We start from the raw sequence: 27407 nt of genomic DNA on the forward strand, positions 1-27407 counted from the left end.
TTGGGTGAATGACTTGTGATGCCAGCTAGACAGCACTTTCCAAGGGCTTATGGTTAATTTACACATCAGAAATAGCCTAAAACTAGAATCCTTGTGGCTGAGGGGACTCCTGCTAGACGCACTGTAAGGTGCCTAAGGGCTTGCAGGGTCAAGTCTCAGTTTGCCATAGCTCTGCCTCATAGAAGGTCAACAGAACTTGTCTCTTCACTGATTTTTATGAAATAATAAAAGTAGCCTGATTATAAAAGCTTCTAGTGTCTGGTTGCTAGGCTTTTAGTGCCCACTGACTTAGGAGCCTATTGGCATTATTACACAGGCATCTGTAAATTGTAACCTCCAGTCACTTTCAATAATCTAACTTTCGATTTTTAAGTTATCTCTATTCAGATTTATTTTTCATGTGGCAAGGAATTGAGGACTCCTTCCAATGTGTTTTTGAAACTGTAAGATCAAATCACCTGAATACTTGCTAAGCTTAATAGAAAATTCTAGGAGGTCAGAAATATTATTTAAGTGAATAAAATACACTAAATGTAAAAAGCCAGCAGACAAACTTTGGATGCTGCAAGTTAAATTGTCATGACTGATGTTATTGCAGTACATTCTGCACAGCTTGCTGATGACTAGGTCATTAAGTTTAAAATATTAAACTTAAAAATTGAGAAAACCATTATGAATGAAATATAGGCTACCTTCTCTCACACAAAAACTTTTGTTTTAGGCAGCATATGTCCAGTATCAGAGCAGATTAACCTCTGTGCAAATAAAGACGGCAGAATGTGATTCTATAAAAATGAAGGCCATGCTCCAAGAAAATTCCTACATTATACTAAAACAGATGAAGGTGGGATGCAGTATTTCTACAGATCATGTCCCATACGTGTCAGTGCTAAGGAACCCTAAACTCATTCTCCCAAATGGTGTTCATAAATGTTTCCTGAAATCTAAGCCTGACATTGATAAGAATGGTGAACCCAGAGTTTGGTTCACCAGAGTCTGGTGAACACCAGAACCCTGGTGTTTTCCAGAGATGCTCTTCACTGAGCTGACTCTCAGCAGCCTGAGGAGCTCATCCCATCTCCGTGGGCTAAAACCCTTCAGCAGCAGTGCAGCAAAACCATGAGTACATTACCTTGCCATGGGCTGAAAATCTCACAGCACTCAGCCACTGAACAGGAGGAAACGCAAGTTTAGAAAACAATTTTATTAGACAAATTATTTAGACAAATTATACACAGAAAGCTCTGCCACTTGTAACTGAGGCCTCCAAAAAGTGTTTTGTGTATCTGTATAATAGGCAACACATCAAAATAGGCCTATTTTAAATATCGTACATGGTTAACAGGTTTTTTAATAGCTAAAATCACTGCAACATCTGGTATGTCCCTACGTAGCTTGTTGGAAAGAAAGTTTTTTTAAATTTTTTTTTCTTTTACTCAGAAGTGTGGATGAGTTCATGAATGTTACAAGGGGGAAGCAAGTTGTGCATGCTTTTAGACACTTGCTACCCTGGAAACAAAATGGCCTTTTGCACGATAAGAATTCGTTCTGCCTTACACAGTAGACAATATTTGAAGATTTAGTACAAAAAACAGTGACAGTACAAGATGCTCCCCCAGAACAGAATTAGCATCAAAATAGAATAGATCTGAAGAATATACCTTTTAATTTATCCTAAAGCAAATCACATAGGCTGATTCCTATTAATCTTAGCCAAAGAATGAGTTAGATTAAAATAAGTGTATGGTTGCATTAAAAAGAAAACCAAACAAAAAAAACCTCACAGGATAAACTGCTTGCTTTCTACTTAACCGCATTTTTAGTTTAAGGATTACAAATTGAAAGCTCTTCCTACGTTTCTAACAGGTAACCTTGTTACTTAAAAAAGCTGGTGCCAAAGTGGGCACTGGTTTTGCTCTCACTGCTGTTCTTTTTCTTGCTCTATACAGTTGGCACTAATGTAAAAAATACATAGCTCCTCTAAATCTAACTTAACATAGAAAGGGTTAAAATGAGTGCCTGTTCATATTTTTTTCCCTTAGAACAATACATGATTATAATTAAGGCCACATCTGTATAGCTTGAGGGCTTTTATTTTTTTTCCTCCACTAACGCCATTATTGTATTGATCAACTGTGCTGACTTGGAAAAGGATTTATTAACCTTTGATCCATGTTTAACTGCTCTAGAGCTATATTAGTTCATGAACATGGTATACCTAAGAGAGTGTTCCATTTGTCTAATTAATTAAAAGGAAAATTATCAAGATTAGCCTTATAGAATGCTCAATAGCCAATGCAAAACCTAACCAAAGGAGTTACATCTAGGTACAAATGTTAAATTGCCCTGGATGCTCTAATAGAAAAGTATAAAATATGCTCTGTTGGCAAATGATGCAAGTCAGAATAACATTAAAGCAACCTGTCTTTTCTAAATGAAAAGACACCCTGCACTGTACATCTCTCCTGTATACAACACATTTTTACTAAAGCTTTATTAAATGAATTGCAATAGCAACGGCTGCCATTTTATAGCTATATATACATGTATATATATATACACATACTTGTGTGTATATATGTATATATATATATGTATGAGATACTAATTTATTTAACACAACAGAGGCTTCTGCCATATGATACAGTTTACTGTACATAAGAAAAACTTTTAACACTGTACAATCACATAAAGGTCATATGCACTGTTGCAGTGCAAAAGTAGATTTAACTGTAGTCTTTACTGGCATAGTAATGGCTTTTTGTAATCCTACAAAATTGCATTATTATATTATGGGGCCTGAATGATCTCTGAACTTCGTTTGTTTTCCTTTTTTTTCTGGTTTTTTTTTGCCTTTTTGCATTTTTTTTTTAAATTTTCCATTTTTTAAACTGCAGGGTTTGCCTTTGGTCCACAGTTAATAGGACACAGCAGTGGAGCGCTGACTGGATGCAGCAGAGTACATGAAAAATACTTAAGTTATTGCAATTATAGTAAAAAAAGGCGGTGGGGGAGGAGGAGCGAATGCCCTTCTGTAAAGTAATCCTCAGGGTTTTCCTATGCGTGAATCGCTGCTCGTTTCCTATATTTAAAGTATATGAAAAGCTTGAAGTAACCAAAACCTAACGTGGTGATAAACCGAAGAATAAGTGATTCAAGTAGTACAGATAATAAGGGGAGGCAGAAGAGACCAGACTGAGAAAGCAGAGAAGAGGAGGAGGAAGAGTTGCTACTAATAATTTTGATTCTTAAATAAAATAAAGAAAAAAACCCCAGAACAACCCCTGAACAGAAAATAACCCCCAAACAAATTAAAAAAACCAAAAACCCAACCCAAACCACAACCCTCAAAACCAAAAAATAAGGAAAAGAAGAAAGGTTACATCCATGTTAGTCCCACAATATTACAGCTGCTCCTTGCAAAGGGAGTCCTAAATAAGAAACAGTGAAGAAACTTGTTCTGATGCTCAGATGGAGGTGCCTCGGTCTGGGTCGCTACCGATATTGAGGCCCAGGGTAGGAGTTGGTTGGTAAGGGATGGATGACATTGTTTTGATGGGGCTCCTGAAGAAGCCCCCGTTGGGCGCCCTGTGCCTGAAAGGGCCAGTTCGGTGCTCGGGCACGCTGCCGAAGGAGAACCCCGAGGCGGCTTTAGCGGACAGCGTGCGGCTCAGAGTCTGGATCTGCTCTGGAATGAAGGTGGTTGTGGTGATGTGAGTGTTCCTGAAGTCACTGATTTGCTCCAGTGCCTGGCGTGTGGGCAAAGTGTCAATGTCCAGCGGGGTCAAGTCAATCGAAGAGGTGGAGAACTGTTTATGGGGACTGTCGTCGTCTGTGCAGAGGCTGTTCACGCGCCTGTGGAGGTGCTCCAGGTCGATCTCCTTGTCGTCCTGGGGAATGAGAAAAACAAGAGGCACCACTCACCATCGCCATTTGTGCTGGGCTGAAGTTTCACAGGGTGATCAGCACTGCTCAGGAAGCGCAAGGCACAATCAACTAGAGCTGGCTCTTGGCTGACGGTGTCCTGAATGTCACCAGCAAACACTCCCACCGCCTGAAGCCGGGTGGGTGAAGCCAAACTGAGGCAGACCCTCACACCACAGCTATCTTCAAACCCTGAATCCAAACAACAAAACTCAAAGCACCACCAGTAGATTTTCAGGAAAAGCCAAGCTTGGAGCTAGGTGGGTTAGACTAGTAGCAGCTGAATAAAAGTAAACTGCTAAATCTCAAATGCCTGGAATGATGCCAGTTCTCCAGCTCCGCAATGAGAACTAAATTTGGATGTGAACATGGGAGGCTCTGAGGGATCAGGGTGCCATCTTTGTCGTCCTCTCAAGGTTTAAGGAAGGGCTAGAAAAATCTCAGGTTCCTTTTTGCCTTTGTGATGTAAATTGTGGTATAGAAAAGCTGAACATACAGAGGAAAAACCCCAAGCACTGGTGACTCATTGACATTGCACAGAAAGGAGTACACCAGGCAATTTTAAATTACAGTGCTAACAGAGGGATTAATTATCTCCTTACCTACAAAGAAGCAATTCCATCTATTCTGATGGAATTATACTTTTGTGGGTGAGAAGAGAAGGCAGCCTGATGTATTTATTATATCTTCGCTTCTCTTACCTCTGTCCCTTTTCCTTCTTAAATCTCTCTTCCCAGAGAACTCAATTAAACAGGTTTGTTTGTTATAATTGAGAATTTAAATGCACAGAAGTTAAAAAGAGGAGAAAGTCCTAGGTGACCCAGTAAATCAGCTGTTTTGTACATACATATTTCTACTGAACTGCAAAGCTTAATTCAAAGTAGCATTAAGTACACATGTAGAGGGGTATTCCCTCAGTCTAAGTAGTGCAGCTCATTCACAAGAAAAATCAATTTCAACTAACCTTAAAATTTACCTTAATCTCTGTGAAATTTACTGGCTCTTCCAGGCCACTAGAAATATCTCACACTCTAGGACCTCACAGAGGATAATTAGGCAGCCGATAGATGTGCACTGATGACTTCCAGCCTTGATTACTGAAATTCATTGACTGGCTTGATCCAGAGCTCCCTGAATCAATGGCAAAACTCCTAGTATACCGAATGGGCTTGAGATCCCTCCTTTGCCTAGGAATGAAGTCAAGCACTCTGAAAAAGTCCACACCTAGAACAAACTGCAGGAGTTCATCTACTTAGCAGAACGGATCACTGAGCAGTTGCGCTGGTACCACGCCGAACACAGCTCCCCTCCAGGACTGTACCCTCTGAGGGCAGAGACAGGGGGAAAAACCAGGGGAAAAGGGGAAGGGAAAAGGGTATCAGGGATCTCCCAGGGACTGGGTGATCACTGACCACAAGGGCTTTGGCTTGAGCTCATCACGGGAAGGAAAAAATGCAGTGCTCATTTCTCGGACTTAGCTTTCTGTCTATCGTTTATTCACAGGTGGACATAGACATGGATGCACATAACAACCACACAGGTGACAGCAAATCCAAACGCATTCACCAAACGCTCTCTCCTAAAAAATTTGGAGCTGCATATGGATGCAGGAGAACTGGGGCCACATCAGAAGCTATAGAAATATACAGAGGCTCCATTAGCGTGTGCAAGTCATGACTATGTCTCTGAGGGACAGTCCTAAATATTTTACTGTTTTGTTTTTGTCTGGTTTTGTTTTTGTTTGTTTGTTTTTACTTTTGAAAAATAAAAAACAAACATACAAACACTTCATAATTTAAAATGCCAATCAGGAAAATATTTGAATTTCATAGTTTCTGAGCCTCTAAGAGTTACTCAAAATAGTCCTCTTGCTTTTACAGAGATGCATTTGGGGCTAGGGTCAGACCAGTGAAAATATATAAGCGGTGATAATCTCCCATGCTTAGCCCACAACCCAATCTCCACCCAATCGATACACCAAAATGAGACCCACTCACAGTAAGATTGTGCATATCTCCATAATATGATCTTTCCTCTTCTCTCTTGTGTGATCAGTAGTGAAATATTCAGCAGTTTTCACATTTAAATTATCATCAGGCTTCAGAGTCAACATCCCATTGAGATTACTGGGGCGGTTCATACTTCTCTCAGAGCTACTGTTTAAGGCTGTCTGCAGACTCAGGCAGACATCAGTGAATGGGTTACTTCTGGCACGCGACCGAAATGTTATCTTCGCAACCATTAGACAATTTGTTTCAGTATAAATGCTTGCATTCTGGAGCACAAGATGGCAGCCACCAGGAAAAAGGGTTGGCTTGCTGACCACAAACTGGCCCAATCTGACCCCCGATTCTGGACTAGTGGCCTGGAAGAGCCAATGGATTTCATGGAAGCTAAAATGAATTTTAAGAAAGTTAGTTAAGATGTATTTCTTTGCTGAATGACCCCCACATCCAGGATAATGGGGACATTCAGCACGTACGTCCACGTTTAACTCAGTTTTGAGCCAAGCTTTTCCATTTTGCTTTGAGATGTAATGTTAAATGCTAAACTAATGACCATATAACAAAGATCAAGGAGGCCAAATTATACCATTTGTGGAAAGTATACACTTGAATTTCTCAGCATTTGAAAATTGATATAGAAAAAATGATACTTGCATAAAATATGTGTTGGAGTTTTTTCTTTTCCTTTGTTATTAATTTTCATGTTTTGCACCAGATAAAGTATGAAGTTTTGAAAGTCTGGGTAAACAATAATCAAGTGAAACTATATGGTTTCCATTCATGAAAAACCCAATTTAAAGACTAGAGATTCCTTTTTTTTTTTCCTTTTAATAATGGTCCGGTCCAGATCTTGAACAAAAAAGAAAAAAAAAAAAAAGAAAAAGAAAAAGAAAAAAAAAAGCTTGGGAATTAAAACAGGCAAGAAAAGATTAAATGTATTTTAACATCAGTGCCAATGTTGTCTAATTAGGTGGTGTAATTAATCCTGCCTGATTAGACAGCATTAGATTAGCAGGAATAAACACAATGGAGAAACTGCAGAGAAGGCAAGACCACTGCACAAAAATTAACAGCAATACCCCACAAGCTACACAGATGTGCCTGAGCTACACAGACAGAAAAGCTATATTTGATAGTGCTACATTAAAGCTTATATTTAGGTTCAGCTTTGGGTGTTGCTTCCATGGATATTTTAATAAATCATTTTGTCCCTAATTTCTTTTTAGAATTTTTTAGGGGTAAAAGCTTAATTATGAACATCAGAAATTTGGTGTAAAGTTGCTTTATGCTCAGATGGCTGGTAGAGGGACAGGTAGATTACCACAGGAAGGAAAGCATTACACATGCAGGTGTAGAAGCAAACTCATCTCAGGTGTAAAATAACATATTTCTCTGTGGCCTCTGTCCAAGATTTTCTGAAACAAGCCTTTAGCAGGTTTCAGAAATAAGTCTGGCCTGAACCTGAAAAATCTAATGTAGTCTTGCTTCCCCGGACTTCAGATGAAATAACAAAAGCTGAAGTTCATAGAAGTCTCATGAGCTTAATGTTTCTGTAAATGGGGACAAGCTTATTCAAGAAGCTAACTGCTGATTAAAGGGGTAGACTTCACAAATATATTTTGAAAGACTCAGCCACTGAGCTTAGGGGATGTATTTTTTCAAGAAGCAGCCAAGAAACCTGGTGAGAATTAGCTGTAACCAATGGAAATAATGAATTAAATATTGATGTATTAATAATGTACTATTCTACAAGTAACAGTTGTGTTTTACTCAGAATAGTTGCATATTTATACATCATCAACATACATTTATTTTCATTCAAGCTTTTCTAGAAAGAATAGCTAAAAAGATTTTGAGGAACATCGTTTACCTCAAAAAATCAGGAAGCTAAGGAAGTATCTCTGAATTTGATTCCCCACCCTCTCTAGTGCTATAAAGTCAAGGTAGCAATCATTAGGGTGCATGAAAATTCCCCAGGAGAAATGGAGGGTCTAATACCTCTTTTGATGGAACCCGGGAGCCTTTCCTTTTATTCCACCACGTTTCCAACATTGCAATGAAACAGGATAGGACAATTCCTGCAGCGAGGATGCAGAAAACACCTGCAAAACTTTTTATGTCCAGGGCACCTCCTTTCTGTTTGGTATCCACAGATGAGTAAAGATCACACTGACCGTTCTTCGGCCACCATTTATGCTTCAGTACATCCATGTCACCGTTCTGCTGCAGCTCCAAAATCCTGGGGGAGAAAGCACAGGGTCAGGGGTTAGAGTGGGGCAGCAGCACCTGAGTGTGAGGATGTAAATCTGACTGCCTGCAACCTTCCCATGTGTCTTGGAAAGCCAAGCAGCAGGTGAACCTAGACAGACTGATTTAGCCAGAGAAGAAAGCTAAAGTATGGGGTTGCCTGTTAGACTGAGCATATGGATATATGCGTTCCACTCCAGATACAGAAAAGCACAAGTCTCTCTTTCCTTCTTTTAACAACCTTAATGAAAATGCTTTATTTCATATGCTGTATTTTCTCAACTGACTTTCATAGTGCATTAGATATTTGACAATATCTTGCATTTTAATCACTGGAGAAGAGATATTTCAATTAAAAAAACCCCAAAAAACCAGAAGGAATACACATTTCAGATGTACCACAGGTTACACATGACGTTGTTGTAAACTGATCTTTATCAGGTTATCTACTTTTGCTGCTTTGGAGAGAGAGGAAATCCATCTTACTGCAGTAAGTGATGACCTAAACTAGTCATGCTTCATGTCAGAATGCAACCTGCTAAAAAGTGATTCCACAGGATGGTTCCTTGCTGTGGAATTCACTTGTCCTTGAACCTACATACCCAGCCCATGGCCAAAGACTTACTGGGCAGCTTGCAAGGACAACATATTTAACGAGATTTCCTGTGGGATGAAAAGTTTGAGAAAGGAGAATTTTGTTTGGAAGAACATTTTCATATTTACTTCATTTATTTCTGAGGAGATTTTTTTTTTTTAAGGATCCAGAAATGGCTAGAGTAACAGCTGGGTTTCTCTGTTTTGTTGCAAGAGACAGATTAGCTGTTATGAGCCATCCATGTTCAGAGAAGCTTTGGAGGGATGGGGATTGTGGGCAGATTTCTGCCCTTGCTGCCTGCAGCTGCCTACTGGAAGTGTGTAGAGAAGCTCAGATTAGACCCAGTGACAGAAGGAGATGCAACAGGGATAAACTGGAAGATAAGAAATTCCAACTAGATAAGAGGAGAATGGGAGAGGTCAAACAGAGAATTTATGGCATCACCACCCCTGGTGATATGCAAAAACCCACTGGGAAAGACCCAGAGCAAACCAACCTAACTGGACCTGCTCTGAGCAGAGGGCTGGTCTGGAGACCAGATTACTCCTCTGCAACTGCGAACAGAATCCATACACTACTCCCAGTCATGGCATGCAGTGCTTATGGAAAAAACTCACATTTTTCCTGGTTCTCACTGCCCTAGAATCCTGTACTAGGGTTTAGGTGAGTATTTTGGCCCAAATATTCCATTCGGACAGGTGAGCAGGAGAAGGCAGTTAGCATAAACAGAGTCCTTTTGTATAAGTTCTCGTGGAGTGATAGTCAATTAATTTTCAATGCCTAGTCCAAACATATGTGTTTTTATATTTAGGAATTACTGTACTATCTACCCAAGGCAGTAACAGAGCAACATCCATGGGGTTTATTTCTTCCAGCAGCGGCTCTAATCCCTGAGCAGGGCTATTTTCTCTCTTTTATTCAGTCAGGAATAGAATGAACCATCCAAATGATTGCTCTGTTCTCATTAATTAAATGATTCTTCACTTGTCAGTATAATTCCTGATTACACAAGACATCTTTTTAACAAAGGACATTTGCATAAAGACACTGAGCTTTGGCTTGTTCCTTAACGGAGATTTATTCCTAATTGTACTCCTGGTAATTATTGGCAATTTTCTTTATGGATGGAACATATAAGTTCAATTATTTAAAGGAAAACATTTAAAAAAATAAAGGAGTGGAAATTGGGGATAGTAATAGTATCATTACATGGGAAAGCTCAAGAAGTGGAAAGCTTATAATGAAGCCTTGTAAAATTGCAGCTGCAAACAGATGTTGAGGGATAAAATACACATTGAGAGAAATTATAAGAGCACTAATATCTAACTAAATTAATTTCAGGCAGAGAAAGAGGGAGATCCTGCTTCTCTTAGGCTTTGGAAACACCTTGTTTCAGCATTCACTCACTTGTGGAACCAAAGTAACAGTTAACATATTAAGGAGATTTAACACTTCTGACCTGTTCCTAGTTATGAAACCTTCTATATTTGTAGCTCATTTTCAGAACAGAAAATTGTGCTTTTATGGAAATTCCAGGAAAACCAGGAGGAAGGGATGTTCCTTGCAAGCACGCATGCCGCACACGGGCACTGCGATCCCTGCGTGCTGCAGGAGCTTCCCACACGATGGCACTCTTTCCATAAAAATACGAGGATTTGCTGCAGTTCCTGGTGGCTTCCCCGATACGCTAATCAGATGTACCTGTTGGGTGGCAGACACTACAATCAGTTTGTTATTCGATTTTCAAATTTAATAAATTACTGAAGTAATAACGCATTAACTAAATGCTCCGAACGATAATGATGTTCTAATGCTATAATTCCAGCAAGTGCCTCTCCTTCTAAGTCCCAGATTTTTTACAACTGAACCTTTTCCTCAATGGCCATGGCTCCTTTGAACCTACTTATTAGTACTGATTAATACTGCAAGACATAAGCCGGAGGAAAGTAATAAGCAGGGTGCATGAGTTCCTGATGTTTTGAAATACCTTAGCCTTAAAAAGCTTACATATTGAAATAATCTGATTTGTCTAAAAAACACGACCTTTAAAACTTGCTTATGGATAGAGTGAGTGCAGGTCTTAATGTATTTTTCTTTAGCAAGCAAACTGTTGGAGTTACATTTTTCAAGGCAATGACGTAAATTTATTGAGCTGCACAAAAGAAAATGTCTGTGTGCACTTTAACTGATTTGACTCTGAATTCACAGTGCCAAGTGACGTCTTGTGGATATAAACACAGAAAACTAAGCTGTCTGTGGTTTCCAGATCTAACAGGGATGTGAACAAATCCCAATGAATCAATGGGAATAGGGCTGGATTCCACTTGGTAACTGCATACTTTGCTGCTGGTAGTGAAATTTAATTACTCCTCCAAAATACCCACAGATAAAAAATCCCAACTTAATATGATAGCAAGGTGTCACAAATGCTCCAAAACTGAGACCTCTGTGACAACACTTTTTTTGATCTAATTTTATTCTCAGCTATCAGTAGTGAGAAAGAGATAGAGCAGGTCATTTCCAATGATATTGGAAATGCCAGTGCATGTTCTGGGATGTCAAAGGTGACTGAATATCAGCTTCCTGCACCAGGAACATGTTGTCCAGAGGGATAACTTCCCCATTGGCACTGATAAGGCAGAGGAGGTGATGAGGTGTTTGGCTCTAGTCAGCAGATCAGACTGCTGCAGAGAGCAGATTTGCAGAGCTGTGTAATGAATGCCCACTGTTGAAGGGTGAAGAAAAAGTAAATAATAAAAGTAAAAATGCTTGTGTGCCCTGGCGGGCTCTGCCTTTGGGGCCCAAGCCAAGGTCCCAGCCCTTGTGCTGGCTCCAAGGGGGCTCCTGGGTGGCTCTCAAGGGTCACCTTTGGGAGGACTTGGTACTTGCAGATGGGATCAGGCCGTGACAAGACCTCTAGTAACTTCCACAGTGGCTTACCAAAAGTCAAATTCCTCAGGCAAAATCTCACTGGAGCTTTTCTAACAAAAATCTGGTACTAAGACTATGCAGAATTTGCTCCTCCTCCTCAAGCAAGATATAAAACTAAGCTAATTTGTAAGCATCCTTCAATTATCAAAGCAGACAGGTAGGGACCCACAAAAAGAGTTTGTGGGGTTTTTTATTTCAATGAAGCAACTGCCTAAACCTTTCTTATTCACTGCAATAACTGGAGTGGTGCCAGCTCCTATTGCATCTCCCTGAGCAAGCTTTAGGTTTTGGCAAAGCAGGGTGCTCTTTTGGCAGCAGAGCAGCTTTCACTGGTGCCACCTGGAAGGCTGGCTCAGGGCTGTGGTGCCAGAGAGGGAGGGCTGCTGCCCGGCCTGGCTTGCTGCCTTGTGGGACAGACATGGGTAGGAAGCGGGAAATAAGAATGGAGACAGGCAAGGAGGAGATTCCCTTTCATCTCCTCTCCCACCAGTGGTACCTCACTGTCTCACCGACACCTGGTGAGTTTTCACATTTTGCCCTCATCCTTGAAGCCTCGTGGGAGACACATGTTGATGCTCAAAGCCTTTACTTTGATGTTATAAATCATATTTATAATATTTATATCATCATATTTCAGCCATAAAAAGGATGTGGGGGAAGGTGTAGGGCAGAAGTCATTGTCCTGAGGTGAGAGAAAGAGGGTAGCAGTGAGTGGACTGAGGTGATGCCAGGAGAACTTGCAAGAGAAGCAAAGCAGCTGGAAGCACAGATCATTGCTATACCAGCCTTTCCTTTGACTACAGATCTTGATATCTGTGAGAACGTTTGGTTTTGAAGAGACTGTTTTCTGGTTTTCTGTGTGGATTACTTTAAAGCCAGCTTTTTAATGAGCTGCCAGTCATGGGCTCCATGAGAGGAAATTTTGGGTGCCAGCCAAATGCTGCCAGATTAGACGAAGCAGTGCTCCCTCTCTACCCATTCCTACCACTTAACCCAGCAAAACAGTGCCCTTGGGTCCAGCTGCAAAGCCTGCTTTATGGCAGGGGCTCCAAGCAGATTTAAGCCCAACTAACTCGAGGCCCATGAGGGCAGGCAGGTGGCTGCCTTCTGATCTGCCCTTCAGCAGTGCTCGGCACCACGCTGCTGTCAGTAGGAAGTCAGTGCACAGAAACAAGGATAAGCATCTCGCCTTCTAGACATGACAGAAGAAGCAGGAGTAAACCAGAGCTGCTGTGCAGCATTAAGGATTTGCATATCAAACAATATTAAAAGAGAGAAAGCAGCTGACCTTCTGTTTTGTTCAGCAAGAAACCATTACCTTCCAAAGATGCAGCACTCATCACTTGCATCCCATAAATTAGTTTCACTTAGCTCAATTTTGAGAACTTCTTTTTACTTAAATCTGTTGAACTTACATGGACGCTCTCTTTCAAATGCAGAAGGCTAACCTTAAATGAAATGGCATCTGCAGTAATAAGAAATGAGATATTAACCCTATTTGTTACATGACTGGTGGAATTTGATAAGGATGCCTCTACAATAGTTTTGTTCAAGCTGAGCAGCTTTGCTGAGTACATAGTAACAATTCAGAGACCTACATAAAGATAAAAATCAAGTTATTAAAGATCTTCTGCTCACTTTTTATATAGAAAAATAGAAGTGAGCTTTAATGGCCTTTCACTGTGAAGAACTTTCCTGCTCAGGAGAAAGCAGTGATAAAAGTATTAGTACCTATTTATAAATCCCAAATGAAAAGAGAACATCTACAGACAGTTGCATAAATATCACGAGTTCATTAAGCTCAGTGCTGTTATGGTAAACACCAAATTAATTCATTATGGTGAGTCACGGTACACCGCCAGCCTTATTAAAACAAAGAAATGTACTTTCAAGGTACATTGCTTCCTGTGCACTACCCCCATTCCAGCCCTGCTTTAAAAAATTCCTTGAAAAATGACGGTTACTAATCTTTATAAAAAATTCAGTACTTCATGACCACATGAACACCCTGGACCTAATTTTCCTCTTGCCCTCATTACCATAAAGCCGAAAGCAGGGACAGCTCATGTAGCCTGCAGAAGAACTGAGCAGACTTCGCTGCACTCCCCTCCAGTGGGACAGCTCTGCACTGGGACAGGCACCTTGCTGACTGCCCTAACATTGCCTCCAAGATCCACAGATCCTCTGTGATGCACGGGACTGCCACAGAATGGAGATAGCACTCCTTCCTGAACTTAAACTCTTCACACTGTCCCCTACAGGAATGCTTGTATGACACTGCAGGCACTCAGGAGTGAGATTGTGGCTTTATGATTACATCCATACAACTCGAGGAGTTGAGTTGCAGGTCCCAAGCAGTATGTAAGTAAATCAGGAGCTCCTCTCAGAACTGAAATAACTGGTAATTTCACACAAAATCAGGAAAGTCCAGTACCCAAAGTCAGCACGAATTTCATCATTAACTTTCAGGCAGCAGAATGCAACACAGAGCACACCTGGGAGCCCCAACCCTTATGGACAGGCTGTGACAAAAGTGGCATTTTTCTGAATCAGTACAGCACACCTACATTGGCCAAAAATGGAAAGCTTGGAAAGTGCCCTTTCAGCCACTGCATACTTCTTAGATGTCTTCTCCCTCAAATCTCACCTCACTGAACATTCCCTCCATTGTCACTTGTCAGCTGACCCCTGGCTGAGAAGCCCTGTGCTTAACAAGCCATGTAAATAACTGCTCTCCTGCTTAGCAGGAAAAAGAAAACAATCGAAAAAAGCACTATTGTTTGACTTTGTTATTGTTTTTCTTTTTTCCCAAGAGTGAGATGCACACAGTTATTAGGCTCAATTGCTATTTTAAAGTGCATTCGTAGACTCTTTGGACACAAAGCAATAAATCAAACACCAAAAGTTTTCATTAAGAAAACATCACAATGAAATACTAAAATTATCTGCCATTTCTTTTAAGGAATTATTTTTTAATTACATCATAAGGAATAACTTTAACTAACCTGTTTAGAGCCTCTGCTGATGTGCTGTGAGAAGGATAAATAAACTAGTTCACTGAACCTGACCTAGCACTGGATGAACACACAAGCCTTGTCTTCCACTAAGAAGCAATTACATTAAAAATCAAGTTATTAACGTGATTAACCTTAAGAGTTGTGGTGAATAGTGACCTTCAATTTTTATATATTGTATATGTTTATGCTACCTTGAAAAGTCAAGCACTTATTCCAGCTATGACAATATGGTATTTGCTGATATCAAAATTGGACTCTAACGAGTTGACAAGAGGCAGAATGAAAGCAAGCCGAAGAGACGCAAGAGAGCTGGAGAGGAAAAGACAGTAAGTCCCATGGAGACCCTGAGCATATCTGCAATCAGAAAGGCAACACCTTGGGTGGTCTTTGAAAATGTCAGCATCATCCTTAAGCACACTGTGATATTTGGGTTATTGGGTGGAGGAAAAGAGCTTTCATTTCAGCGTAAGAACCTGGAAATGATCATGTTTGCTTCGAGTCATGCTTCGGGCAGTGCAAAGACTCATTCTTATACAAACTACCTACATCTATATTTCGAGAAACAGAAGACATGAGCTACACTAAGCCCTTTGAACTGATAGTCTAGAACAGCTCTTTTTTAAAGTAAGAGATCTAGGTGGCCCTTGCTTATTTGACATTTATCTGCTATTTACCTAAGCAAAAATGACAAAAATATTTGGCTGATGATTCTCTCATGTTTTTAACTGCTGGTACGGTACTTTTTTAAAGATCTTAAAAATTAAAAACAAAACCTTCAAAATTGCCTTTTTGATAGTGTTTACCTTGACTTAAATATCATAATTTGGATTACAGAGACCCCAAATCAATAGCTTGTATTTATCTCTAAGGTGAACAGAGTTGCTGATAGAACAGAAGAGGCTAGACAGTTAAATACAGAGTCTGAAGATCAAATCACAGTAATGCGCTTTGTGTCTGAAACCTGACATTTAAAAATATCTCAAATGCTTTTATCTTCTTGGTACTTGGTTACAGTAGTGAAAGCTTCCCAGATTCATTCCCATACAGGGTTTTAAACACACTGAGGGTTGAAACCACTGCATCTGTACATGAACACTGCAATAACCAGCCTAAGACATTGACATTACACTGAGGAGAGCCCTCTCCAGGCAATCCTTTGGACAATGAAAGGAAAAATGTTTAAGATTATTGTATAGGATATATTATTGCTTCAAAATTTAATTCATTAGATTGATTTGTTCTCCCAAGCAAAAGCATTTCATAGAGGAACCATTTCTAGAGACACCCCCGAAATATGTTCTTTCTTGAAAGTCTTTCTCAAATCATACCAATGAATGCTCTTTGAATACATACACAGCAGTATAGAGGCTATCCAGGGAAGCCTAAGGAAAAGCCACAATTCTGCCCAGAAATTGTAAGAGTACCCACCAAATTTACCAGAGGCACTGAAGAGTGGATTGGATTATACTTTAAAAAAATAATATTTCTTATTTTGCACCTTGAAGTTTGAGGAATTCTGCTCCTGGTGTTCAGGCTAAATGTGTGTCAAACCACACTTTTGACACAAGCCTGGCCCACGTTACTAACAGATCTGCCTGAGAGGAACACCCTGGGAATATTGCTTGGGGCACCTCGGCTGGTTTGGGGCTTGCTGTGCCTCCTTTCCCTTCCAACCTGCATCAGGGAAGACTTCCTCAAAGACATGAGATCATAAAGATCTCCACCTTGATGAGCATTCAGATCTTTTAACATCTCCCAAAGGAGGGTTTCCACCTCTCCTGAAAGAAGTTTATGAAGGATAAAGTAGAGAGCAAGAAGCTGCCTGAGTACAGCACTCTGTTCAAGGTGTGAGCAGCATGAACCTGTGGGCTGTGCTGCTACTGCCTCTTGCAACCCTGCTGCTCATATGTATGGGGAGATAAGGTAGGAATTTGCTGTTCTTCAGCAGACTGAGAGATTACTTTCAGGAAGGCATCAGCATGCCAGGCTGCCACCTATGTTTATGCAAGTTTTCTGCCAACGGGAGAAGTTCCTGGCAGTCACAATCCCTTTCCGTGCTCCCCAGGGCTACCAGCAATGCAGAGAGGGGAAAAAGCTTGGCACAGAAACCCTGCTAGCTGCCGGTGTTTAGGAAAGTTAATAACTGATGGTTTATTGCCCACCTTCCACTGCAGTGTGTGTCCTGAGGGGCTGCAGGCTACTTTGCATGATAGGAATCAGACTTTAAGCAGCATGGTGTTTGCTTGAAGGATCACACTACCTGAGATTTCCATGTTATGAAGAAGTGTCTTGATAAGAACCAAGTGCCATTCAATCTGGATAACAATCTGCAGGAGGACTGAGTGTTTATATTGATAATAAAGGCATCTCCCTGGTAATGCTGGAGTTTATCAAGAGCTTGGCTGTATTCTTGTCTCACAAAATTTGCCTAATCAGGTCCCCTGGTCCCCTCTGCATTTCAATAAGCAATGGCTGTACCTGTTCATGTGTGTAATGTTAATTTTTTCTTCCTCTGTATTTTAGTGCTTTGGAACAATGCAGAACAATCAAGACCTACCATTACTTTTGTTGCTGGAGGAAGCAGAGCAGAAAGGAACTAGCAGGAAGATCTGAAGTTTTGCCTTTCACCTTATATCTTTTTTCCCCTGAAATGTAGGTCCACATTGTTCACACATTGATTACTGACCTGAAGACTATATTCTATTCAGCTCAGGAGAATAGGAGAAAGGAAACACAAGCTTGCATAGCAATGACAGCACACATCACTTGTATCCTAGAAAGTATTCTACAGCTTGACCAACCAAATCTTCAATTACAACAGATGCCTTGGAGCAAAAATCTTTCATAGTCAGCCAGACCAGATAAAGGGCTCGCTTGCCCTCCACTATTGTACCTACTGTCACATCTTTTATAGAATTATTAATCCCACTTGCAGTTTTGCGATTTCTGACATGCAAACCTCAGAGGAGGAATCTTAGGAGCAAATAAGTGAACCTTTCCCTCCTTCTCCCTTCACTCCCTCTCCAGTAGACACAGCTCATGAAGCAGCTTCCCATGCAGCTTCCCTCAGGGGGCACTGAGCTGGGCTTGCTCATTGTCCTGTGACACTGTGCCACAGCTGACTGGCATGGTTCACTACTACTGGCAGAGGGCAATGCCAGGATTTCCTGTGTAATGTTACAAAACATAGCCCATCGTTTTCCTGTGCACTGTGGCAGATAAACTGTGGTCGAAGGAAACAACCCCAGAAATAAAATGCAAGGCATTCCCAGGTGCTATTGTATCACTTTCCCCATGCAGAATGCCAATGGCTTTGTAGGGAATTTAACACTTTTATAGCATAGGTCAAAACCAAGAGACTTGGCACTGAGATTCAATTTGGATAAACCCATGAGCCTGCTCAGTTGGTCTGTGCATCTCTTTTTCAAGATCAAGGGCACGGAGTCAAATTCTACAGCTCTTTTTGATAGCATAGAGAAGTGAGCTCCCTTTTGCAGGCAGAGGCAGATCTGAGAGCTCCTGGGTGAGGGCTCCTGTTGCTGCCACCCTGCATGTTGTATAGCTCAGAGCACAGGGTGAGTTTGGTGACAAAACCATCATCATCATCCCTCTGGTAAGGGGAGTCAGACGTAGAGTAGCTGCAGTGAGATGTAGGGTTTAGAGGGGAGGTGATAGAAGGGGAGCTATATATAAAAAAGGTCAGTCAAGTTTAGAGGAAGAATCAAGACTATCCTGACTTCACCTGAAAAAGTTGCCTGGCAGGAAAGATAGAACCATGAATGGTAGGGTATCCCCAACCCTAATTTCCCAATCACAGAAAGTAAAAGTTTATTTGTGGGAGGGCAAAGGAGGATATTAACAGGCTTTCATTTTTACCCAGCCAGTTCACCTTTCCTTACCTCTGTGTCAGGCTGAAAATCAGGATTCCACTGAATGTCCCTATCGCCTAGGTGCACATTCACAGCTCCAGAAGATGGCACACAGTAAATCACTGTCCTCTCACTGAGCGCTGCCATAAATAATGCCACAGGAGCTTCCCCCTGCAAACAGCAGCTGCCTGCAACTGCTGGGAGCAAAGCTGTAATGCAGCCCCCAGGTAGGCAACAGAGAGAAGGTAAAACAGAACAGTCTGGAAAAGAAGATCCTGGCATTTATCATCACGTTAACTTGTAAGCCTCTCAAAATATTTATCTCTTTTCTTCCACAGGAGAATTTCTATGTGAAGTTGTCATAACTTTTGACAAATTTCAGGAATGCCCCATGTTAATGTTCTAAAAGTATCTAATCTTAGAAGTATTTTCATTACAGCAAGTATTATCACTCTGCTTGCACAGAGCAGAAAGCTGAGTCAGAGACCACAAAGCAAGCATGGAAAGACCAAACCTCAGGTAAGGGGTGAAAGCAGTGTCTGAACACAGTCCCTAATCTCTCTGTTCCCTTTTGCAGTTGGTATATTTGTTTTCCTAAGAGAAGTGTGAAGGAAAGAGAAGGCAAGGGAAAAGAGCAGTTTGGCAGACTGCATGACAGGTGGGAAAGGCTGAAGACGGGAAAATGTATTAGCCATGACTTCTCGAGCAAGCAGCTGGCTGACTCTATTGCTCAGTCTCTACATCACTGACAGCTTTGAAGGCTTGTGCTGCAGCACAGCCTCTCTCTGGCTGGCCACAGGCATTTCCCAAACATGGGCACAACCTCAGGGTTACCAGCAAGACCAAGCTCTGGGCAGGATTGACCCGGAGAGCAACTCCAAAGCAATGATCCGTAGGGGACTGGAAGGGCCATGGCCCTCGTGGCAGCTGGGCAATAGCAGAGCCCCTCTCCAGCTCTGAAGGGATTAGAGCAGCATCAATGGCCAGGGACATAAGGGGGTGGAGGAAGAAAGGACTGAGATCCTTCTTTACATCGGCAGCAAAGCTGCAGCATTTCCCAGCTCTTTGCAGCACCACTTGGCACCATGAAGCTCTGCACCATTCACACCTTGGATGGCACAGCTGTCCTTAAATGCAATTTCTTCACCTAATTTGGGTCAGACAAGCTCCAGGGGATACTTCTCTCCTTGGGAGCGCTTGACTGAAGAGAGAGATCAAGGATATGTATTGCACACTGCATGGACACAGCCTGCAGATGGGGCTAAATAGATAAAATCCTACGGTAATGTCAGATTCATTCCTCTCCTGCTTGGCAAAAAGTAGGAGCAGGGGCTTTTTCAAGTTCTGTAAATACCTTTTTTAATAAAGATATATTCAAACCCTGATAATTTGTAGGAAAAAAAGACAAAAAAAAAACCAAACCAAAAAAGACACTAGGAACATTCAGATAAAAAGATATGGCTGTGATTGATTGTGGAGATCGTGATGGCAGAGGGAGGTTTACTTGGAGATTGTTCTATGGATATTTAGCGTTGGGCAGATTCCAGTGAGGTCTGTTTGGGTTTATTATTTATTTATTTTTTTAAGACTAGTTTCTAATTCTGATTTTAATGATAAACGAAAAAGATTAGTGGTTTTTTTTCCTTGCAATCCTCTCTTTTTGGTTGGGTTTCAGATCAAACTGGATATTCCGACCAAATTTTTCAGAGAGCAAGATGCACATGCAGGATACAGACAGACTGTCCTGCTTGGCCAGTTCAAAGTAAGGCCTGAAAGTGATATCTCCTCTATAACAGAGGTTATCAGGGAGAGAAGCCAGAGACAGCGATAAGAGTGTCTTGCCCCTGCAACTAAATCTTTACTTTAGGAAGCTACTGCAGGGGGCAGGAAAATCAGATATAGGAATCTGCCTGCATTAAGGAAAGCTGTAAACCTCTGGAAAAAATCAGATATTGGAGCTTATGTTTCTTATTTCCCCCCTTTTGAAACAGAATGTTTGTTTTCCAGCCAGCTCTTTGAAAAACTGGAATTAAATCCACAGCACAGCATTTCTCTGTTGGAGAGGGGCACCTTCAGCTGAACTGCTGTTGGACCAGAGCCTGAACCAGCCACTCATCACCCTCCCCAGCCGAGCAGGACATGGGTGAGAGAATTCAATGCTCAGCCCCACTGCCTGCTCAAGAAAAGCTCTTTGTACCAGTTAAAAGATTATAGAGGGCCAGCAGCAGCACTGCCTGCTTTTCAGAACTCAGAGCAAACCCTCTGATGCTCACCTTCTCTCCCTTCCCATCCCTTCAGATGAGCAGAAAGCTGCAGCAGAGACATCCCAACCAGCAATGTGTTGAGCACAAGGCTGTGCCCACACTGTGGGAATGAACCAACACTGGTTAACCAAGGAGCCTCTCACCATGGCCTGGGACTTCTGATGGTGTAGCTCCAATCACAGGTTAATGGGGTCAGGGGAAATGGAACTAGCTGGAGAACAGGGCAGAAGAGATTTCCCCCTTGCTGGAAACCCAAGGCAGCAACTTGTGTAAAAGCAGTGGGAGGCATGTTTTGTTTTATTGCCACTGCTGGCAGTGAGGAAAGCCAGGCCAGGCGGCCCAGCATAGAAAGTTTTGCAGGGAAAAAGATACTTATACTAGCTAATTTTCTTCTTATTCCCATTTTACTTTAGAGCAGTAATGCTGACAAAACAGTTGGTTCTTTTCACATCTATGGGAGAAGTCAGGTTTTACATCTTGTCATGATGGATAAGCTCCTTAAGACTGTGCACATATTTGCAAATTGAATTAATATTTAACATTGTAAACTTGATTTTTCTAAGCTTATTTTTAGTGCAAGCATTGAGTCTAACCAGGTTTTAAGTGAAACCCTTTAGAGTTAAGAATGAAGTTGAATATTACTGCTTGCTTTTTGATTCTTTTTCTTAAATAAACAAAAAGAAGACTAAATGCCATGTGAACACTCACCAGCTTCTGGAGGGGGTTCAGTAGAAATAGAAATTCACATTTAATTTTAAAATAATTTTTAGGACACTTTCAGTAATTTTCAGTAATTTTCCTTTGGAGGACACGAACCTGCTTTACATTTACCACTATTACTTTTCTTCCCAGTCCTGTGCATGCTCCTGGGGCTAGGAAGAGACTTTACTGGGAAAGTGGCTACATGACAGTGGCTTCTGGGATACTTGAGCTTTGTTTACCTGCTTAGATTTTTAAGTCAGGAGGAGGGCTCTGCTTTCAAGAGAGAGATTAAGGTCACACAGTAGCTTGGAGTCTAGTGTCCAGAAAACATATGGAGAAAACTCCATGCTCCTTTGACATGCTGATCTTCTGCATTGGCAACATTTCCAACTCTCCTAATGAAGCCTTTTCCCTAAACTGCTTGCTGAGGAATGCCAGTGAAAATTTCAGGTTTGCATTTTTTTAGCTGTCGACTGTGGGGTAGAACCCCAGAGAGTAACTCTGAGATTTTTGAAATTAAAAGATGCATCTCCGCTTCTTTAAATGTAACACTTTTGAAAAACTGACATCTTGTTTTGAGGGCTCTTATTCACAGCTTTGAGGGGTGCAATGCTTTAGACCTGTTTCTTTTCAGCCTGCAAACATGGGGATGTAATACACTCCTATTCACCTCGTAATACTAGTTGACTTCTGCTTTATGCCTGACAAGTTTAAAAGGAGACAAAATAGATCACACTCAAAGGCAAAAAGGATTAGAAGATAAAGGGTTATGAGCTGAGACAAGCAATTGTACACTTAGCAAAAAGAGGCAGAGATGGGACATGAGTGGAGATGGTGAATATCTGACAGGCAGCAGTGCAGTCATTGTGATGTGATTAGGCTGGCAGAGATAATAGGGTGGCTGAGCTGAGACAGATGTTTAAACAAAGCCACCTAGAAGGTGGGAGGAGAAGTGTCCCTCAGCTGAGGGAGATGTCCCTGGGTTGGTGGAGCACTAAGGAAACATGGTGCTGCCAGAGCCAACAGCAAACCTTTCCCTAACTAGGGCCCATGGCCCCATGGAGATGTAGCGCCTAATTCTCTGTCAAGGAGATTTTAACCTTCTGTGCCTTGTTGGAGCTGCTCTCCTCAGCTAAAGGTTTAGTGGAAGGGATGGGGCTGTCAAGCTGATTGACCTCATTTGACTGGAGAAGGAGCAGTGGCGATGTGGGTAAGTGGCCGAGGGAAGTAAATGGGCTAATTTTAGTCTCCCTGCCTTCTATCACAGTAAATCACAGATGAGGGCTTTTATGAAAGTCTGCTAAAAATCAGAGTTACCTGGTAAGTGGCACCGGAGAGGCAGGTGCTCATGTGCTCCACAGAGACATGTAAAAATGGCACAAAACTTGCTAGTCTGGGCCTTAAAATGTAATTAGTTTAATTACTTTTCATACTGATACACAGTATGTAACAACAGTACATTATCTCCCAAGATGAGAATTTCAGGCAATGTTTTCCAAAGCAGCTAAATAGCATAAACATCTCAGGATTTTGCAAAAATACTCCATAGGTTTGGGCAATTTTACCTTTCTTGACACATTTTATAAGGTGCACCCAATCAATCTCTAAGCACTATAGAACAAGCACTGCCAGTCACTGAATCCCTGACTATTTTGTGTGTTGCTATATAGCGGCAATATCCCAGCGGGGTGGCAGCAGCTTTGGGGAACACAGGCATCTCAAAGAGGGTGCAATTCAATTACAAGGAGCACAGGTTACAACATTTCCTCGTGGGCAGGTGTTGTTTAAAGAGAGATGAGCATTGCCTGCACGAGAGCTTTTTGCTTGTACAAGTGCTCAGTACTGAGAGCACCAGACACGCACAGAGCCCTGTTAGAGCAGAGCAGCAGGCAAATCCCATCATCTTTATGGAGCATGCAATGCCACACGCGGCACTCAAGCAGCAAAGCTATTTTCCTCCTTGTAATTACTTACAACAGCACTTCTTAACCTGTACAAGGCTGCCCCCCCTCCCCACCCTACCCCACTGAAATGCTGCGAGGTGTGAAGTCCTCGCCTCAGGAGCCATCAAATATGATAAATTACAAATAGCTCTTAACTAGGCTTCTGTATTTTAGAGGAACGATTTAACACACATGAAGCCTTGGAGAGGTCCCTGTCTCATGGTGCTCATACAACATGAGCTCCAGGACATTGGTGACCCTGACAGAAAATCCAGAATGACTCCCCAGCTCCCTCCTGGTGACAAGGGGTAGGTGGGAAGAGCAGCCATGTGAAGCTGTACCAGCAGAATCAGATTTTCCTCCAACACACTGTGCACAGATAAAAAGTAGTGCAGCCATAGGTATCTTGCCCAGCTTGATGCCTTTATGGTTTGCATTTGATAAAAGCCTGGTTCAGGAAAGGTCTCCAGCACAGACACTTCATTAAGAACAGAGAACATGGCCTTTCAAACATGGAGTCTTTCTTATTCACTAGATTATTATCTGTTCCCACTGGGCCAAGTTAAGCAAAAACACCCCTCAGCTCACTCATTTCAGCAGCCAACAGTTGCTCAGTTTTTTCTTATTAGCACCTTCTAAAAGATTTCCAAAGTTAAAAAGCCCACAACTAGTAGAAAGATAAGATAAAAGACAACTATAGAAAAAATAAATATCTTAATTATACAGCAGCTTTGTCCTCCAAAGGGAAGGTAGTTTTTTCACAGGGTAGCTTTGCTCTAATGGACGATGCACTTTAAATAGGACTATGGTTTGCATGGTGAAGTGAACTTCTAACCCCTCACAACTTTCATTTCCCCCTCCGCCCAGAACTGCAGATCCATTCTGTCATTCTCTTCTATTATGGAACTAAACATCCCATGATATTCCACAAAATAAATCAATAGAAATGACATTTTACTCAGTGGGTTTGTAGTTTGGTTAGCTGTTTGTTTGTGTGGGTTTTTTTTTGGTTTTTTTTTTTTTTTTGCTCTGGCTGGCATTGCTCTCTCATTACTCTGTCACATCCCCTATTATTCTGTGCATCTCCAAGGTAAAGCTAAATGCCCAGAATTACTGTGGGTGCCTGTGCCACAAAAGACTGCTGGAAAGGTATTATTGGCAAATAACCTTTTTTGTCCTGTGATGGCTCTTTTGTCTTCTTGCCTCCAGCAAGCTCTTTTGTCTCCTTCCCCTACAGGGAAAAAAACCAAAAAGAGAGTAAAGCCCTTTTGTGGTAGGTAACCCTCCCTTTGCTAATACTGGGTACTGCACTGTACTCTCCAGTTGGGAACTGATCAAGATGTTAATTCTGAAAAATCAGATCAGCTGAAGTCACAAATCATAGAATAAAGCTGTTGTTTTGCATGTTCAGAAATCCATTAAGGGCATCCTGACATGCTGGATGCTTAAGTGTCTCTAGCCAAGAAGATCTGTAGCAGATTCTGAAGATAAAGCCCTATTTTACACAGCACACATCTTAACACAAACAGCATTAAAAGCATTTGTCTGCTACATTTTTTCCTGCAGCGTTGTAAATACTCAAATTCTTTGTCAGGGTTATATATTCTTTGTCAGGTTTTTTATAAGAAGAAGAACCAGTCCTTGTCAGATTTTACACAAACCAGGCTTCTCCTGGGTGGGAGTCAAGCCTTGGAGAGCATCTGATTCATTCTGAGACTTCAGGCTATCTCGTAAAGCTTACAGAGGACATACAGGATAGAAGATTCACACAAACCTTAAACTGAAATCTTTACACAGGTGGTGCTTCTGATCTACAGTTGCTCTTCAAAGGTACAAGGGCAGTTTCTTTTACAGAGACTGGAACACACAACCACAGCATTGAGGAACCCATTGTCAGCCAGGGGTGAGAAAATTCACTTTCGTGATTAGAATGAGATGTTGACAGCTATAAAAATTCCTGAAGACACTAAAGGGACTTAAGAAGCTGCTTGAAGATTCATAGCATTTCACAGGTTGGAAAAGCTATTTTGTTGCCACCAGTTTGGTCTGGTAATCAACATCACCAAAAAAGCTCTCAGCTTTCAGCAGACTTTAGCTGGCACCAAACACATTCCATATACTGGTGCTAAAGGAACACCAGTGCTAAAGGACAGACCCATAATTTCCCAGGATTATCCCAGGGAGTTGGAGGATGTCACTCCTCCTTGCAGCTGGAAAGAATTTCTATATTTGCCTCAATAGTTCCTGAACACTGTCTGTCAATATGAAGCGTGGGCTGAAGCATAGATCTGATGGTCAGGGGCTGTGCTGGTGGGAGGATGCTGGATGGATGATCCCAAGATTGGTGCCAGAAGCTATTGCCAAAAAGGCTGCCCAAAGAACACCAGGACTCTTGGGAACCTCCTGGCAGCTTTCAGATGTGTGGAAGGTCCAAGGTAGGATCACCTAGCTCAGAAAAGCATTTCCAAACTGGCACACGTGAAAGGCACGACCATGGCACTGTCATGGGCAGAGATCCTATATCAGAATCTCTAGTCACTCATCTCTGGCAGACCCTCAGAGATAACAGAAACAGGATTTCCCCCTTCACCAGACAGAAAACATGTTGAAAAAGTGTACCTCCAGAACCCAACAAGAAAAGTTAGGCCCAAAGGCACTTTTCCAGTCAATTTTCATTAATTAGGTTTTTCTCTCAGTGGTCTACTTCGAGTTCACAAGACAACTTATGACAAAGATATTTCCTTTTCTGTCAGGAATGCATCACCCATCATGGACCCATTATTGATATGGACAAAGCATAACAGGATTTATTTATGACCTTAAGCACCACTTGGGAAAGTAGTCGCAATTTTCTTAATTTATCTGTATAAAACCCCCCATTAATTAACCTGCCCAACATCTGTTCAAGATTCTTTTTGATAAAAGCTATATGTAGTGCAAAACAAATTGGAAATCTAAATATTCCATGCAAATATCAAGACATGCTCTAAAGTCTGTGATCTTACACAATGCACAGTGTCAATGGTGACAATGAAGGCAGGATTTACTGCTCATGGTCCAAATACATAAACCACCATTAATTCAAGTGCTGCCAGTAGCTGATCTGCTTTATGAAGAAAAATTCCACTCAAATGTGAATTCAAATTTGATCTATGCAAGCTGAACTTAAAAAAATTACTTGAAAATAAAGTGTTGCAATGTATTGTAACAAATTGTATTTTTAGCATCTATGTGAGCATATATAATTGTCCATTTCTGAAAAAGGGAGTTTGGCTCCATTTTTGATAATTTTAATGCAATACTTTATTCATCATGGTGGCTTGTAGAACATCACTTAAATGAGAATGCTCAGGCTTGCAATTCCTTTTTTAGTTGAAATTGAGTTGCTCATACTTGCAATTCACATTTTTCTTCATGCACTTGCCGTCATGGTTTTCTTGCAACATTTTTTTCTAGGGATAGGGGTAATATTTTTGAGCATTACTATCCGTAGAAGAGCTGTGTCCTTGTTAAAGATTCAGAAGTAATAACCAACCAATACAGATTCAGTTCTTTGCCAGGGAACAGCCATCCTGTGCTCTCACACAGAGAGCCTGATTTGCAAGCTTGTTGAAGGGGAGACAAAATAATGCAAAGTACAAATCGATCTCTTACTCTGTGCTGCCAGGGAAAAATACATTTCCACTACAAAACCTAATTCCTTTCAGAGTTCCTTCGTCCTCATTCAGATACAATGAACAACCAACGGGCTATGCCTACTCTCCTGTCTTGATCCATAAATATCATTATGGAAAGTGTTTCTGCAAAAAAACCTTGTCTAAGGGATACAGCAAAGCCTGACATTCAATTCTAGAAATCTGGTTTCAAAGCCTGGAAATTAAAATTAAGTCTGTATAAAGTTGACGTAAA

The 27407-nt window shown here is 41.3% G+C and overlaps 1 protein-coding gene across 4 annotated transcripts in view; it reads right to left on the reverse strand.

The window, feature by feature from the left end:
* Positions 1-1189: 1189 nt before the first annotated feature.
* The window catches only part of GRID2 (glutamate ionotropic receptor delta type subunit 2), a 673340-nt gene continuing 647122 nt past the window's right edge, over positions 1190-27407 (reverse strand). For 2 of the 4 annotated variants that reach the window (XM_085058012.1, XM_085058013.1), the window contains exons 15-16: positions 7929-8169; positions 1190-3890 (exon numbers count right to left, since the gene is read on the reverse strand). In XM_085058012.1, the coding sequence (XP_084914138.1) occupies positions 3468-3890; positions 7929-8169 (664 nt within the window). In that variant the 3' untranslated portion in view covers positions 1190-3467. The other 2 variants (XR_014851598.1, XM_085058014.1) reach the window with 2 other exon arrangements.

The sequence above is a fragment of the Lichenostomus cassidix genome, chromosome 4 (assembly GCF_008360975.1).
Source record: "Lichenostomus cassidix isolate B80296 chromosome 4, HeHo_3.0, whole genome shotgun sequence".
Lineage (NCBI taxonomy): Eukaryota > Metazoa > Chordata > Aves > Passeriformes > Meliphagidae > Lichenostomus > Lichenostomus cassidix.